At 37.3% G+C, this 15550-nt stretch overlaps 1 protein-coding gene across 2 annotated transcripts in view; it reads left to right on the top strand.

Annotated features, from left to right (window-relative positions):
* MYO3A (myosin IIIA) overlaps positions 1-15550 on the top strand; it is a 117093-nt gene that overhangs the window by 36087 nt on the left and 65456 nt on the right. For both annotated transcript variants that reach the window (XM_085565317.1, XM_085565325.1), the window contains exons 6-9: positions 11584-11660; positions 12911-13056; positions 14749-14814; positions 15206-15361. In XM_085565317.1, coding sequence (XP_085421443.1) covers positions 11584-11660; positions 12911-13056; positions 14749-14814; positions 15206-15361 — 445 coding nt within the window. The remainder of the gene's footprint in view (positions 1-11583; positions 11661-12910; positions 13057-14748; positions 14815-15205; positions 15362-15550) is intronic.

Below are 15550 nucleotides of genomic sequence, written 5' to 3'. Positions count from 1 at the left end.
TACACATTGCTTTGTAGTCATTGTATCATAGATATTTACGTATGCTAGGACCATAGTTTTTGAACACTGAACAGTTTCTAATGGATAACCATCACAACACCCTTATGGAGAAGTAAATTAACTTTGATTTCCAGTTAACAGCTGGGTATCTGAAACTTTGAGAGACTGAGTTGCTGGAGGTGACACAGAAAATATAAGGAAAAGCTCCTCCAAAATCCAGGCTAAGTCTCTGAACAGTTTGCCCTTCTAGAGGTACTGACAGTTAAAGAGATAGACTTTGGAAAAATACCACAGCCCCACAGCCATGCCTCACTCAGATTGCTTTGAAGAGCAAAATTTTTGCTTTCCTATAAAATTCTGCTGTAATATTGTTTAATCACCCCAGTAACATTATCGTATCTAAGAAACACCCAATCCCAATATAGATTAATGATGACATCAAGTCAAATACCTAAAGGAAGCCTAGAAGAAAGTTGGAGAGAAACTATTTACAAGAACATGTAGGGACAGGGCAATGGGGAATGGCTTCAAACTGAAAAAGAGTAACTTTAGATTAAATATTAAAAAAAAAAATCTTTGCAGTGAGGGTGGTGAGGCACTAGAGCAGTTTGCCCAGAGAAGTTGTGGATGCCACATCCCTAGAAGTGTTCAGGGCCAGGTTGGATGGGCCTCTGGGAAATCTGGTCCAATGAACAATGTCCCTGCCATGGCAGATGAGTTTCAACTAGATTATCTTTAATGTCCCTTGAAATCCAGGCCATTCTCTGATTCTGTAATATCCTACAACAATGCTTCTCGAGCTTAGTTGCTTATCCAGGAGCTGTCAATAAAGTTTTAGTTGAAACTGTCCAAGCTGCAAAAATTTTGAAATACTGTTACCAGGGATGGATCCTCTGGCCCTGCATCCATCCAATACGGTAATTTAGATCAGCAGAGAGAAACAAAATAATTTTTTTTTTTTACAGAAAATGAGTAACAGCCAAGGGGTTCTACTGTGAAAATGTCCACTGATCACAGATTCAATCTATAAAGTCATTGAGCTTCTAAATGCTTCTTTAAAGTCAATAAATTTCTAAATAGTCCATATTTTTTTTTGTAAGAGAAGGCTGACTGAAGGCAGTTTCACTACCTGAACATTTGTGGGAGTTAGCTCCAAAGCTGTTCTGATAGAAAAGCTTTGAGGTAGGATGTTCTGCCTCAGAATTGCAGCAGTTAGGCTTCAAGCAAGGGATACTCTCTACCAAATCATATAATTGCATTATATTCAAGTAGAGCTGCTATGTTTTCAGTGTAAAATAGAGATTTGATATAAAAATATACATTTACATTACATTTCTTGTAGCATTTTAAAGAGTGACTGCTATTATTGTAGCACTTTAAAAAGTGACTGCTATGTAATCTGTTGTGTAAGAAGAACTGGAGGCAAGTAAGGTGTGGATTAAATTACTTTTTGATAAATATTCCTAATTATATTTACAGTTTCTTATTACTGTTCTGTGGAGAAAGTCTTTTACATCTATTTCAGAACTTCAGTTTCACACAGCGGATTGATGTTTAAAAGACAGATTTCAAATGGAATGTTTAGCCTCTAAAGGTGCAGGAAACTAATGTGATGGAATTTAAAGAAATTAATTTTATGCCAGATCCTTTTTGAAAATCATGTGACAAATTTATCTGCGACTTTTGCTACCTAAATATTCATCAGCATGTGAACCTTTTTCATCAGTTAAAAAACTGGCCTGGAGTCACTTGAACATATAGCACACCTCATCTGTATTAAAAATTCATACGTTCATATGCATCATGTAATGTGCATCCAATTTCATGGGATACTAAAGGTGTAACATCTGCTTTTGTGGACAAATACTTGCTTCTTTGAATAGTCCCTCTCAATTCAGTTTCTTTTCTTGAAATCAGGATGCTGCACAGGACCTTTCATGTATTAATGTCACTCTAAGGCACAGTTCTATCATGTGCAGATGTGCAGTTTCAAAATGGAAGAAGTTTAGCTATATTATTATTGTTTTGTTATTACTTTAACTTTGGTCTGAAAAAGTCTGAGTGATATTTCAATTTGAAAGATTTGAAATTATTTCTGAAATCCCCTGCCATTTCAGTGCTTTTGTGATATCAAAAGCAAGAGCTTTTCATTCTTATATATATTTTTTTTTATCAGAGGATCATAGAGGACACAAATCCCTATCAGCAAACTAGACAAATTGCTGATGTCTCAGAAGCCATGGAGGAAAGAACCATTTTTCCACTAAAAGCTATGTGAAACACCTACAGTCACGTGGCAAAGTGATTCTTTTAGCTAAAAAGAGGAGACTGTAACACTGATGGAAAATTTCTCTTTAGCTATATTTTTGAGGGTTGACCTTTAGGCTGATAATCTTTACCAAGAGCACAGGTAGCTCATACTTCAGGACTACTGAAACCTGCTCTCCCAGACTAGAAATATCTCAGGATGAACAGCTGTTGCCTTGGAAATGTCCAGAAAAAATATATAAATTATACTCCCCCACTTAAGAAAAGCATATTTTTCCAGCAGCACTGTTTCTTTCTGAAGGCCATGCCTGTCTATGCATCAAGCATACTTTCATACCAGATGTAAGTAGACTTTTGCTGTTATTTCTAAGAAAGGTCATTGGGAAAAAAAGTCAGACATCTAGATGGATATTAGAAATATTCAAGTACCCGTAAGGAAAATAAAATGTGGGCAGACTCATTAAATCTTTAGAATTCAAGCCTACTTCTAGCCACAAGAGATCCCATGATTCCTCATCGTTTGCTCAGTAACGAACTGTGGGGAAGTGGATCTTGAAAAGGGTTGGCACTGTCCATTTTCAGTTTCTTCTTAGGTGTTTTGCTAATAGTACCTAAAACTCTCCATCACTAGAGGCTCTAGATAAGCAATACTTTGGAAAGATCTATGTTTTTTAATATGTAAAGCAGGTTCCAGTGGAAAACATGGAAAAAAGGTAATGCAATCTCACTGCAGCTGGCAGATGGTGGAAAAATACTGTGTTGCTGCAGTTAATAGAATACTGTCTTTAAGTGTTCCTTTAGCACTGTGGATAAATGGGTTGTATACTTAAAACATGTTGTAGTATGAATGGAATATATAGTGAAGGTAGGGTGATTTTCATACTTTAAACACACTTAGTTTCCATTTTTCTGCTTTTGTGTTGGAGGTAGAAGTGTGTGAATATTGTCTTGGCATTCCAAATGCAGTTTCAGATATCCCACTTTGCATATAGCTAGCAGTTTTGTCGTGGATAGTAGCCAGGGTCAGCTAGATATTTACCTTGAGTACAACTCATTGTGGGGGAAATGAATTGGGGAAGGGAATATATATTGCTCTATTTAGACATACTGATCTTGCTTTGCTTAATACTTGAACTATTGCTTCTATGTATTTAGGAAGCTGCAGGTAGACAGATGTCAGCTTTTGTGTTTGGAATGTAATTGGGTTATTATTCTGCTATGGAGAGAATGATCATTCTTCCTTTAAAACTATTAAAAGTCTTTCAAAGTTAAGAAATAAAAAAGAAATCTTAATACTGGCATTCCTAGATGGCCTAATTATTATTATTATTATTCAAAATTGCAATTTGGTGAAACTAGTCAATGGCAAGACACTGTTTTGGTAGAGTATTTTTAAATTCATTCTATGTTTACTTTAAAATATATTCATAATTTCATGTAGGCAATACTAAATGCAAGTATTAATTTCATAATTCAATTGAGTCATTAAAATAAATTTATTGTGGTGTTTTCCCCTAGAAGGAGTTACTCTGCCAACATTCTGTATTGTGTCTCAGTAGTGGTATACTACTCTTCCTTACAAATTACAGATTGGTAGTAGTGCCTTACCACTACTAATGATCAATAGCAATTGATCAACATGAGTTAGAATGCACAGGTGTTTATGTTAAATATTGTTCCATGATATTTATGCCTATTCTGATATGGAAATACAGGCCAAAATATATAAAATTCTGTGAATGTGCTAAATAAGTTGAATTTTTGAAGCGAGGCTGAATCTGAGCCAGCAGCTGCTATAATGACAAAGCAAGAGAAGTAAAATCAGTTACACTGTACAGCATGTCCAAAACAATGGGAACAGTCTCCATGGAATAATGAGTCCATGGTATAACTGCATCTTGATAATTCCATCTCTTTAACTATTCAGCTCTGATTTAATGGTGTATGAGGGAGTTTCTGCTGGTCTTGTGGGGAAAAAAGCATGTGAAATCTCTGGTCAGAGGTTGGGCAGGGAACCGTGGCCCTGGGTGTCATCCTTGCACCATGACACTTCACCGGCTCTCGCGTTGTCTTGCCATGACACAGTGCTATAGCCATTCCTAGCATGACCTAAATGACCACGAATAGCCTTGTTAGAGGCAGTTTGTTGGCTGATCACAGCTCAGCCTGGCAAGTGTCTGCGCCATGTGGCATTGCAGAGGCCAAGAAGGCTCCCAAGGAGCTCAGATTGCACGTGGCACGGTCAGGCTGCAACAGAGGGAGTCTAGAGCCATCTTGTGCTCAGAGAATAGGTTGAGAAGTCAGTTGTGAATGACCCAAGTTTGAATGTTGGGGCATTTCAGTTTCTGTCCCTTTTAATATATATCATCATTCCCAGCTTTGCATGTCCTGCTGACACTGAAGAGGCACTCAGCATGACCTTGAGTAGTGTTCCAAACTTTTGTAGATGACTTATTCTGGAGTAGTCAGAATATCCTAGTGTGTCCTTTTGTGCTTGCCATGCATTAGCTATAAATGCTGTCTGAATCATTCTGCAAAAATGAAACAATTAATTTAAATAATTTAATTTGAAAATATTCAAAAATAACATAATTTTCTTTCTGCCCTTAGCTTACTTTAAGCAGTGAGTCATAGCAAGAATTGTATTTGTCTTAGTCATTCTAGCATGCATCCATAATAAAGCTGTCTGCTTCACTGGTTCAGATCAAAACCAGGCTGTTATTGTGTTGTCATTTCTGCATACCATATAGCATGACATTCACATGTTGCTGCTAAAATGCACCAGGAGACATAGCAGAAGCCAATAAAAGTAGAAGACTTTAAAGAAAGCTTTCTTCATGAGCAGCTTGTCAAACTGCTTTGAACCCAATCAAAGTAATAGTTCCAAATTTTTCAACCCAGGGTTAGCAGGGATAAGATGGATTGCATTGACTTGAGCTGTGGAGCTTTTTCATTGTTGAATGTTTAATTCTTTGTTAAAGGCTTAGTCCTGAAAATTTTGGTGGGGGGGGCATGTTTGAATGAAAACCTTTGTGCTGTCCAGTAATAAAAAACAGAAATCATGTGGCTAAATGCTATATCCAGGATAAGCTGTTCACTTGGTCTTTAAAATATTTTCTTCTATTAATTCACATAAGGATGTCACTGGTGGCTTAAGCATTAAAGAAGCTTGATGCTGAAAGCTGGTGTCAGATGCCAGAGACACATGAAATGAGAAAATAGCCCTTTCTGGCCAGCAAAGGCTTCCACTTGGTTTTGTCATAGGTCAAAAAACAGTCATCTCTTGAGGTTATTAGAAAATCTCTGTCTCATCTATGTATACTAAGCACCATTCATTTTTTACCTGAAGATGGAAACCAGTGACTTATTTATACTGGAGTATTCCAATCCTGAGGTATTTTAAATACTCTGTTTCAACAACATAGGTGTTGCCAGGATTATCATAACAGGAAAAGCATGTGATAGAACAATGATAAAAATCTTTAGAGTTTTGCTAGTCATACATGGGGGAAAAAATCCTTTTTGGGGGTCAAAGCAGCAGTCAGTTTGAAATCAAAGGTATAAGAAAGGCAGCATCTCAGAAGGAGGAATTTCCTCACCATCATACTGTACCAGATTGTGTGTAGCTGTACAAGTCCCTGAGGCTCTAGAGAAGAATAGTTCTCCTATCCAAGTACATCTGGCCAATTGTGCAACAGGACAACAAATGTTCCTGTGCATCCCTTTCAGGAAACCAGCTGAAGCCCTGAAGCATGAGATTTGATTAGAATCGTTGGCGGTGTGATGCACTGAACTGGCAGGAGTATGTGGAGGGGAGTCTGTGGTCACCTGCTCTACTGAAGGCCCAGTCTGTAAATGAAAGATCTTGGCTTTATTAAAGAAAGAAATTGTATTAAACCCTTTTGTTTAAAAAGAGATTATGTATCCCACAAATGTAGTGAAAGTTCTGCCTTTTATTTAGGGCACTGTTTGTCTTTTTATTATCAGTATGTACCTTTTAATGATTCTGCACCAGATTTAGTTTATTAATTTTTTTCATTGTATGCTTAAAAATATTTTTTTACTTGAAACCTCCTGGTGTATTTACCATAAAAGCCAATGGACTTTCATTTCATTAACATATATTTATAGTTATAGTTATAGTTATAGTTATAGTTAGTTATAGTTATAGTTATAGTTATAGTTATAGTTATAGTTATAGTTATAGTTATAGTTAATACACCCTGTATTTGACAGTACAGATTAACTTTTTTATCCCCTTTTACTCCATGTCTCTTGGTTTTGTACATGCCATGTATTTTTCATCTCCTAGGCAGTTTATAGATACAGTCTTCCTGGATACTAAGCTTTTGATCTTTCTGGGCCTTTTGGTTATCCTTTGGTTATGTCTATTTTAGTTAAAAATTTGCATCTACAGTGTGTGTTTTCCTGAGGGTTTGGGAAATACTTGTTTTCAACAGTAAAACACTATGTACATCAAAATAATACAGAAAGATGGAGAATGTGAACAAAGGACATGGAAAAGGTGGAGGCACCGAATCTCTTATTTGCCACTTTGTCTTATCTTGCAATCCCAGATCCCTGAGACAAGTGGGGAAGTCTGGAGCAAGGCAAATGTGCCTTCAGTAAAGGGGGATCAGGTTAGAGAGCATTTAAAAGAATTGGGTGGACACAAGCCCATGGGGCATGTTGGGATGCACCCAAGAGTGCTGAGGGAACTGACTGATGTCATTACAAGATCACTGCCAATAATCTTTGAAACATCTTGGAGATTAGAGGAGATTCCTGAAGCAATGAAGAAAATTACTTTCATTCCAATCTTCAACAGAGGCAAGAAGAAGGTTTCAGAGAAGTACAGTCTGGTCAGAACTACTAAATATGTTCTCCATCATAGAAGGTGATGGAGCCAATAATCCTGTAAATAATTTCTAAACTATGACAGACAAGAAGGTGACTGGGAGGAGGTAGCATGGATTTATGAAAAGCAAGTCATGCTTCCTCATAACTTAACACCCTCCAATGTAAAATACTGCTGAAAATTCTAATACTTTGGACTCATCATTTCAGCTTTGTTTCCTATTTCTTTGTTTCCATTTTATAGGTCACAACCTAATTTTTAGTTCTAGACTTAATTTGAGCCCTTATCACTGAGCAGAAGTTCTCAAGCATGCTTTTCTCACAACAGCTCACTGTTAAGCTGTATAGTCTCTGTGCTCTTTTAATTTAAAAGTTTATTTTGGAGTCGGTTTATAATCCATAACGAATTTTGAATATTGACAGTGTTTCAAAAAGGTTCTGAAGCATCTCTTGTAAAGTCATCAAACCCATAATTTTGTCCTTATGATCTGTTAGTAACATTTTCAATTAAATGTCTCTATGCTTTCTATTTGTGATAAGTATTTTAACTTGGGAGAAGCTCTGTGATTTCCTTTTACAGTCTTAGTGGGGATTCCACTATATGTGGTTGCATGTAGTTACATACATGGTGCATTGTGATGTTTGTCATTTGGAGTACCAGAATTGCCTTGGTTTAATATTGGTCTTTCCCTGTTGTCTTTTGTCATTTTGTAGTATGAAGGAATTGCATGATTGAGATTTTTCTTAGCATTTTGTATGCATATCAGCTGACCTGTCTGAAATATTCTGTCTGGATATATATCATTGCACCAATACAACCTGAAATAAACACAGTGTCAAGGGTATCAGCAATTGCAGAGGAATTGAGTTATAACTCCACCACGTTGAGAGGGAAATAGCTACTTCCCTGTCTGCATCCTGACAGGAATAGTGGCCTCTTCTTAAAGTGAAGCTTAAGGTGCTAAAGGAAAACCTGGGACCATTAGGATCTGCTGCCACCAAAACTACTAAAAAAGCTGTAATTGAGTGATTTATAAAAGACCTTTGAGCAAAGAGATGTGGAAGGAGAGGACACTTTTTGCATCATACAACATGGAACAAGAATGGCAAAATATACCTGCCAGAGAGCTTAAGGGGAATGCAGTGTGAAACGCTGCTGCTGTTTCATGTCTGTTTCCCTAGGAGATTAAAAAAAATGGGGAATACTTCAAAGCATTTTGGCCTGTTTAGATCTGCAGAGTTAACAGTGTGAGCCGTTTTTGGTTCACTACCTTGAGGAATGGTGGAGTTACATGTTCTTAATCTACAGAAGATCACAATGAGGATGCTTTGGTAGTAAAGTGTACACTGAAGTCACAAATAAAGAAGGAAGAAATAGCTAAAGGAGCGTAAGCCTGTGGGGGTAAGGTCAAGGTCGTTATCTATGAATGCAGTCCCCCTGCTGTGTGTCAAATGGGAGATTAGTACAATTTACTAGGGCTTGGCATTCCCTCACTAGCATCAGGCACTAAAATGGGCATACTTCTGTCACAGGACATCATCGTAAAGGGATGTTGTACAGCCTCCCAGTTGAGATCATAATGTTGTCTGCTCAGATTGGGCACTGTGAGACAAGTCTTTCCTAACAATAGGGAACTATTTTCTGCCCTTTTTCTTTATTTTGAGTGCTAAGGTCAGAAGCAGATGGCTTTACTTGCAAGGTTATTTCAATATGCCTGTTTTCACAATTAAAACCTTGAAAAAGAGTCATAGTATAAGTGTCCTGCAGTTTTTATTAGTAAAATGGTGCCTGAAAAAAAAAAAAAAGAAGAAGAAATGCAGCTATACACACAGTATTTTCTTTTTGGTGTGCTTTGGTACTATTAATAAAGCTCTTAACTTTTATAAGATAAAATAATTCATATGTAATAAAACATCCTTTTATGACATATTTTAGATTTTCTTAGGATAATATTTGGCTTATTTTGCAACAAAGCAGTAGCAAATGGGGAGAGGAGGAGCAAGATGGTTTTGTTTGAAAATATGTAGGTTAAAAGAAGTGGCCAGCTATATGCTTGACTTGTTACTGAAATGCTGGAAGAAATGTTACTAAGTGTGGATTTACATCATCTTTCCTCTATACACAGAAAAAGCCCAAGGAAATATCATTTGTCATAAGACCTACACTGCATAATCTAAAATGCCACTTTAATGCTGAGAGCAAAAGGATTTAAAAAACTCACCAAACAAAAAGCACACAAAACCCCCGAGAGCCTAAAGAAAGTGGTGAACAATTCAAATTAAATCAGTTTTTTACTGAAATGAAAGAAGGCTGAGGAGGAAAAAAATCTTCATTTAATAATTATAGTTTGAAGAAGGAAAAACCTAACAGTGTATAGACAGAGAAGACTGAACACATTAATGTGCCTTTTATATTTTGTTCCTTATCTCTACAGAAAGTTATGACTATTTATAAAATCTGACACTGGAATCATAAAAATATAGTCAGTGTCCTTCTTTGCCTTCAGATCAGGATCTCATCTCTTTGTCCAAGACGGCAAAAACAGAGCTTTGCACTGGCAACTCCCACGACATGGAGGAAGGGAGAGTAGCCTCAGCTCTCTCTGAAATCAAGGATCTCACATAATAATGTCTGTTGGCATCCCTGCAGTGGTTTCAGAGCTGAGGTGATGAGTGACATGTTTTTCTGGGAGCCCAGAACAGCCACAGACTCCGTGAGCCGGAAGCTGGATCTCAGACAACTCCTTGAGATGGCAAAAATAAAGCCCCTGCTTAGTAGGATTGATGGACTTTGTGCTAAGACTCACATTGTCCTGCTTCCTATGATGCAGAACACTGTGTATTGGACTTCTGCAGACATAAAGAGAGAAAAAGATCGAACTTTCTCAAGGCTGGTTTATACTAGAGGGAGGCAGCCACAGTGGTTGCATTTATCTCAAAGGAACAGGTGGGGTATTCCTTGAAGTCTTTATTTTCAGATGTTGCATACTTTTCTGTGAGAGCCAAATAGAAATATTTAGTGAATCAAAGCTGAACATGTAGCTTCAGAGTGAAAAAACAGATCAAGCTCTCTATGGTTTCTTACCTGTACTGAAAAAAACCCCAAAATAATCAAACCCTGCCCAGAGGTTTAGTTAATATTCCCATTGGATAGACAATGTGGACTGCTCTTGTTATGAACTATCTGCAGGCTTTTCAGCAAGCATTTTCAAACCAGACAACACAGAGTTGAAACTGGACAGTGGTGCTCACTGAAATTTCATGTGTTTCAGAACAATGAAATAGAGCTCACAGAGTGAAACCAAGTTGTTTTACATTTTAAAGAAAAAGCAGATGTATGTATGGAGGCAAAATAAGTGAACTCCAGTGCCAGACTGAGGCTGGAGCATGTGTTTGTAGAGTACAGGGCTTTTCTGGCCATCCATGGCATCAGCTCTTCAGAATATGCCTCTGGTGGACCTCACTTTAGCTATTACTCAAATCCATAAAAGTTTAGGACTTGCTAGCTGAAGGGCTGTTTTTCTCCATGTGTGGACTTCACTATTATTTGTGACTCATAAATCCATAATTGTATAGGGCATGCTGGCTGAGGGGCTGGTTTTGTCCATGTTGTATTTTCCCTTTGCAGGCACTAGAGCTATTTCCGACCAATACACCCTTGTTTTTTAAGGAAGGAAATTGGTGGCAGACTGCTCAGAATTGTGCTGTAGCCCACTTGAATTTTAATATTTCAGTGTCTTCTAACTCAAAACTGCAAGGAATCACTGAAATTCAGAATTCACTTTCCAATCCTTGGCCTGAAATAGTTAATTCCCTAAACTACAGCTCATACTGCAAAGCTGATTTACAGGATTGTTGCTTTGAGAATGTGCTTTGAGCATGGAGGGACTTCTGCTTTTGTAAGAAATTTTGAGGTTTCACTGTTTCGTTGCTTCTTTTTATGGCAGAGCTGTTAAGAGACTAGAATAGTTATCTTTTTTAGTATTAACATGATATATATATATGTGCATATATATATATGTGCATATATATATATATATATATATATATATATATATATATATAAAACTAAACAGAGGGTTAGTGGGTTAGTGTCAGTACTGAGCATTAGAAGCTGTAGAAGGTACAGCACTTTTCCACTCTCCCTAAGGTGTTTTATTGCTGTCTTAAAACAGGATATAGAAAACCTTTAATTAACCAGTCAAAATATAAGGAGTCAGATTACTAATCAAATGCTCATTTGGGACTAAGTCCCAGTCCTACTGAAGCCACTGGAAAAAAGGATGCGGAGAACCTTTCAGGACTGGGCCTCTTTTTCCAGAGAACTGGAAAGATGTATCTGAGATTCACCTGTGCAGGAAGTTGTAGCATGACAAGACGAGGATGTCACCCTTCAGAAGGGCTGTCTTGGATGGAAACAGCCACTGCCCTGATGATAGTTTCCCCTCATTCTTCCAGGTGTGTCTGCTCAGCTGACCAGCACTCGTCTCCGCCGGAACACCTCCGTGGGCACCCCGTTCTGGATGGCTCCAGAGGTCAGGTTTCAAAGCATTTTGTTACTGGTACTCAAGCTGCTGTATTCTGCATTTCTGCTCTTTGTCTTTCTTCCTTCCTTTCACCAAGTGAAATAGCAATGCCCTTTTAAAAAAGTGTTTTAAACCTTTCTGTCTTACATGTTTGGAAGAATTAGGTTAAAATGAGGTTTGTTTTTGAAATTCCAAGATTAGAGACAGGGATCAAGAGTCTGAAATGCATACTAAAATGTTGAAGAACAGAGTACTACTATTGATACTTTCCAGCCTTTCAAGCTCTGAAACTATAGATATCTCCCCATGGATGGAAAGAGCCCAGAATGGTACTGTGACACATTATAGCCTCTATTTTTTGACTTCTGCACCTGGAATGCTTTTAATACTATATATCCATACTTGCTTCAGCACAAAATGGAAAAGGTTATTATGAATGAAGAAGATGCATTATGATTCTGTGGAGGTTTTTTCTAACTGAATTTGAAGCATATAAAGATACATTTTAAGCTGAGACAGGAGAAATATTTCCTTATAAATAAGCTTATCTACTTAGAGTATTTGTGTGCACACACATGCAAGTACATCTGTTTATAGCACATGAAACTACTCTGTTTATATATATTTACTTTTATCAGCACACTCTGTTCATACACATAGGTCTAGCTATATAACTAGTGGCATACATGTTGTTTTAGATCAGCAGCTAATGGGATGAAAACTTCTAGATTTATCCAGCATTATGGATGAGCTGAAATGTATTTGAAGGTAAATACTTTGCTGTGATCTAATGAACTTTGTCCAGATCCACTTGATCTGGAAATTGGCTGATTTGTTTGAATAAGGACCCAATAAGAGATAGTAAATCCAGCTTCTGCTTTCCTGATTGTTTCACTTCATAGAGAGAGAAGTATACTTACAATAATTACTTAGCAAGACTAAGCCACTTAGAGTTGTAGAGTTCCTGAGTTTCCTTCTACTCCCTCTGTTGTGGGATGCAATTTATTCAACTGAAAAAGCCATGGATTTGTACCCTTTCTTCAAATCAGAGAACATCTGCCCAGAGAATGTGGTGTTCATGGACACCTGCTTTCTCTAGTTTAAATACTGCGGGGGTTTTGGCAATGGGATGGATGCTTTAGCTTTCTAAATGTGTGCATATCTGTTTATACCACTTAGTATTCTGTAAACGATTCCTCCAACTGTGGGTGTGCTCTTAAATGTGGGCATTTAACCACCCCTGTCTTTTACTCCAACAGGTGATTGCCTGTGAGCAGCAGCTAGATAGCTCCTATGATGCTAGATGTGATGCATGGTCACTGGGTATTACTGCAATAGAGCTGGGAGATGGAGATCCACCCCTTGCTGATTTGCACCCCATGAGGGCACTCTTCAAAATACCAAGGTAGTAGCTTTATGTCTTTGTTTGTTGACAGGTTAAAGACTGAACTTTTTCCTTAAAGTTTGCTTCCCAAAAGTTTGCTTTCTTCAAACTTAGACTTTTCTTTATATTATTTATACTAGGAGGTAGGTTTAAAATACTTTGCCCAGTTATATCTTCTGCAGGCTCTGCTTTAACCATGTGTGCACATTGAAAAGTTCAGAACTGACTGTAGCTACACTTGAGAAGAAGTCAAAGGGCCTTCTCCTGAGTGAGCTGCTGCCACATGAACACAGAACTTACTTGAGTCTTGTACAATCTGTTACAAAGAATGACGTATACTAGAAATACAGAGTCATATCCATGCCACTGTGGTGACCAGGTACCATATTTGTCTACAGGAGTTATCTTCTATCCTTTGAAGCAAAGGTTGTTCCCCCACTCACATACATTTAGGCTTCAGCTTTTCATTATCTTGTGCTGCTTCTGGCAGTTCCGGTGTTGCTGTCCTTGGTCAGTGCAAATAGCAACTTATTTTGTGTTTTTTGCTTTGAAGTTGAAAATATAAGTACCCAAAGTGCCACTTGCAGCATTTCAAAGAACATCAATCTCCTAGTCTGTAGTAGTACAACATCAATCTCCAAGTCTGATCATACAGTTGTAGTTGTGGATTTCATCCTAAGAACTGGAGCAGTACCACAATAGCTGAGCCCCACATAGCATGTATAAGTGCTTAGAGTCCTTTTCAGCCAAGACACCCAAATTAATTTAAATTACCTTTAGATTTAAGAAATCTTGGCTGACTTGGCACTGAATCAGAGTATGAATGGTCTTCCTACCTTTGCTTGCTATGGAAAAAGCAGTTGCAAACTATTTTGGTCAGTCACTGCAGCTAGGACTTCAAAAAACCTTTTGCTTATACTCTTACAAGTACTGGGCACCTTTCTGCTCTGGAGCAAATATACAAGCAATACCCTTTCATTCCATTAAGTAAAACCTGAGAATAATAAACATTAAGCAGCACTTGAAGAAAAAGAGTTATGGTTGATTGAAAAGAGACAGTAAGCCACCTTGTCTCTTGACTGGTCATTCCCTTTGTCTTCATGAACATAGTGAAAATTATGTCTCTGAATAGAAGAAGTCTGTCAAGACTGTTTCAACTAAATTAGCACCTAGAGTAAACAACTCTACAATAGACAAGAAAGCAGTATATCCGTTTACAATAGATTTATATTTAAACCTTCAATTCTGCTTGTCTTCTGAGGAATGAGGAATAATTAATAAAGAACCAATTCTTTTGGACACCTTGTTCAGCAAGTTGATTAATTCAGTCCTTCTGAGAAAACTTAAAATATAATTGCCTTTTTAAATTTCTTCTAAGTATATTGTTTCAGACTTGAAAAAAGGAACTTGCCATTACAACTGAATAGTGATTAATGGGTTGTTAGTTTAGTTTCTTTTTATTGATTTGATTGAAAAAAATCACAGTGATTCTTAGCTATACTTGGTAGATCATCTTAATGCTATTTCTCCTTATTAGTTATGTAAAGGAGGAGAACCAATCATGCATTGCATCATCTACCCATGCTCCTTTTACCAGTGGAAATCAATATCTTTTTTCGGTGGCATTCTAAAACTCATTACTCAGCCTGCCTTCACACATTGTTTTTGTCAAGTGAGTAGCTTATTAACTTATCACTACACTGACCTTTGCAGGAATCCTCCTCCAACGCTACAGCAGCCTGAACTGTGGTCACCTGAATTCAATGACTTCATTAACAAGTGAGTAACAACTGAGACCACTCCAGTTGAATACGGCATGTGTGTAAATGTCGTGTAAAATATGTTTTGTAGAAATCTGTTGCAACTAATACTCTCCCCTAAAAGGCTAGTTAGTAAATCCAGTTTGACTTCCAAGTGAGGCTCTGTATTTAAACATGAAATAGCATTTCAACATCCTTGAGATTTTTTAAGTTAAAGAACATTTAGTTTTAAAATGCAATAATTTGACTTTTTGGACTCATCAGTTCTGTGAAGTCATATCAGTTTTCAGTGCAAAGCTGTTTTGATTAAGACAGATACATTTATTATGGAGGTATGAATGAGCTCCAGACAAGCATTTCAAAACTTAACTGTGAACCCTCAATGATCATGTTTTTTTCTGCCAGCACAGGTGCTTGACTAAAGATTATGAGAAGCGTCCAACAGTATCTACTCTTTTGCAGCATGATTTTATTAAGCAAATTGAAGGAAAAGAAAACGTGCTACAAAGGCAACTCATGGAATTTATTGATGTTCACCAACAAATGGGAGTCACTGAAAAGGCAAGGTAAAAGTAGCTAAAGAGTGGACCAGTTGGGTCAATTTTGATACTTCTCCTGTTTCAGAATGGCTAGAACTCATAAAAAGATTCAACCTTATAACTTTAGATGGCAAAAAACCAGAAAACTTAATATTTGTACTGTATTGCCAGTTGAAAGAGAGAGGCATCTTGATTCACACACGGGATGAAACAATC

Source organism: Lonchura striata, chromosome 2, assembly GCF_050655825.1.
Source record: "Lonchura striata isolate lonStrDom1 chromosome 2, ASM5065582v1, whole genome shotgun sequence".
Classification (NCBI taxonomy): domain Eukaryota; kingdom Metazoa; phylum Chordata; class Aves; order Passeriformes; family Estrildidae; genus Lonchura; species Lonchura striata.
This window is presented reverse-complemented; position numbering and strand designations above follow the sequence as displayed.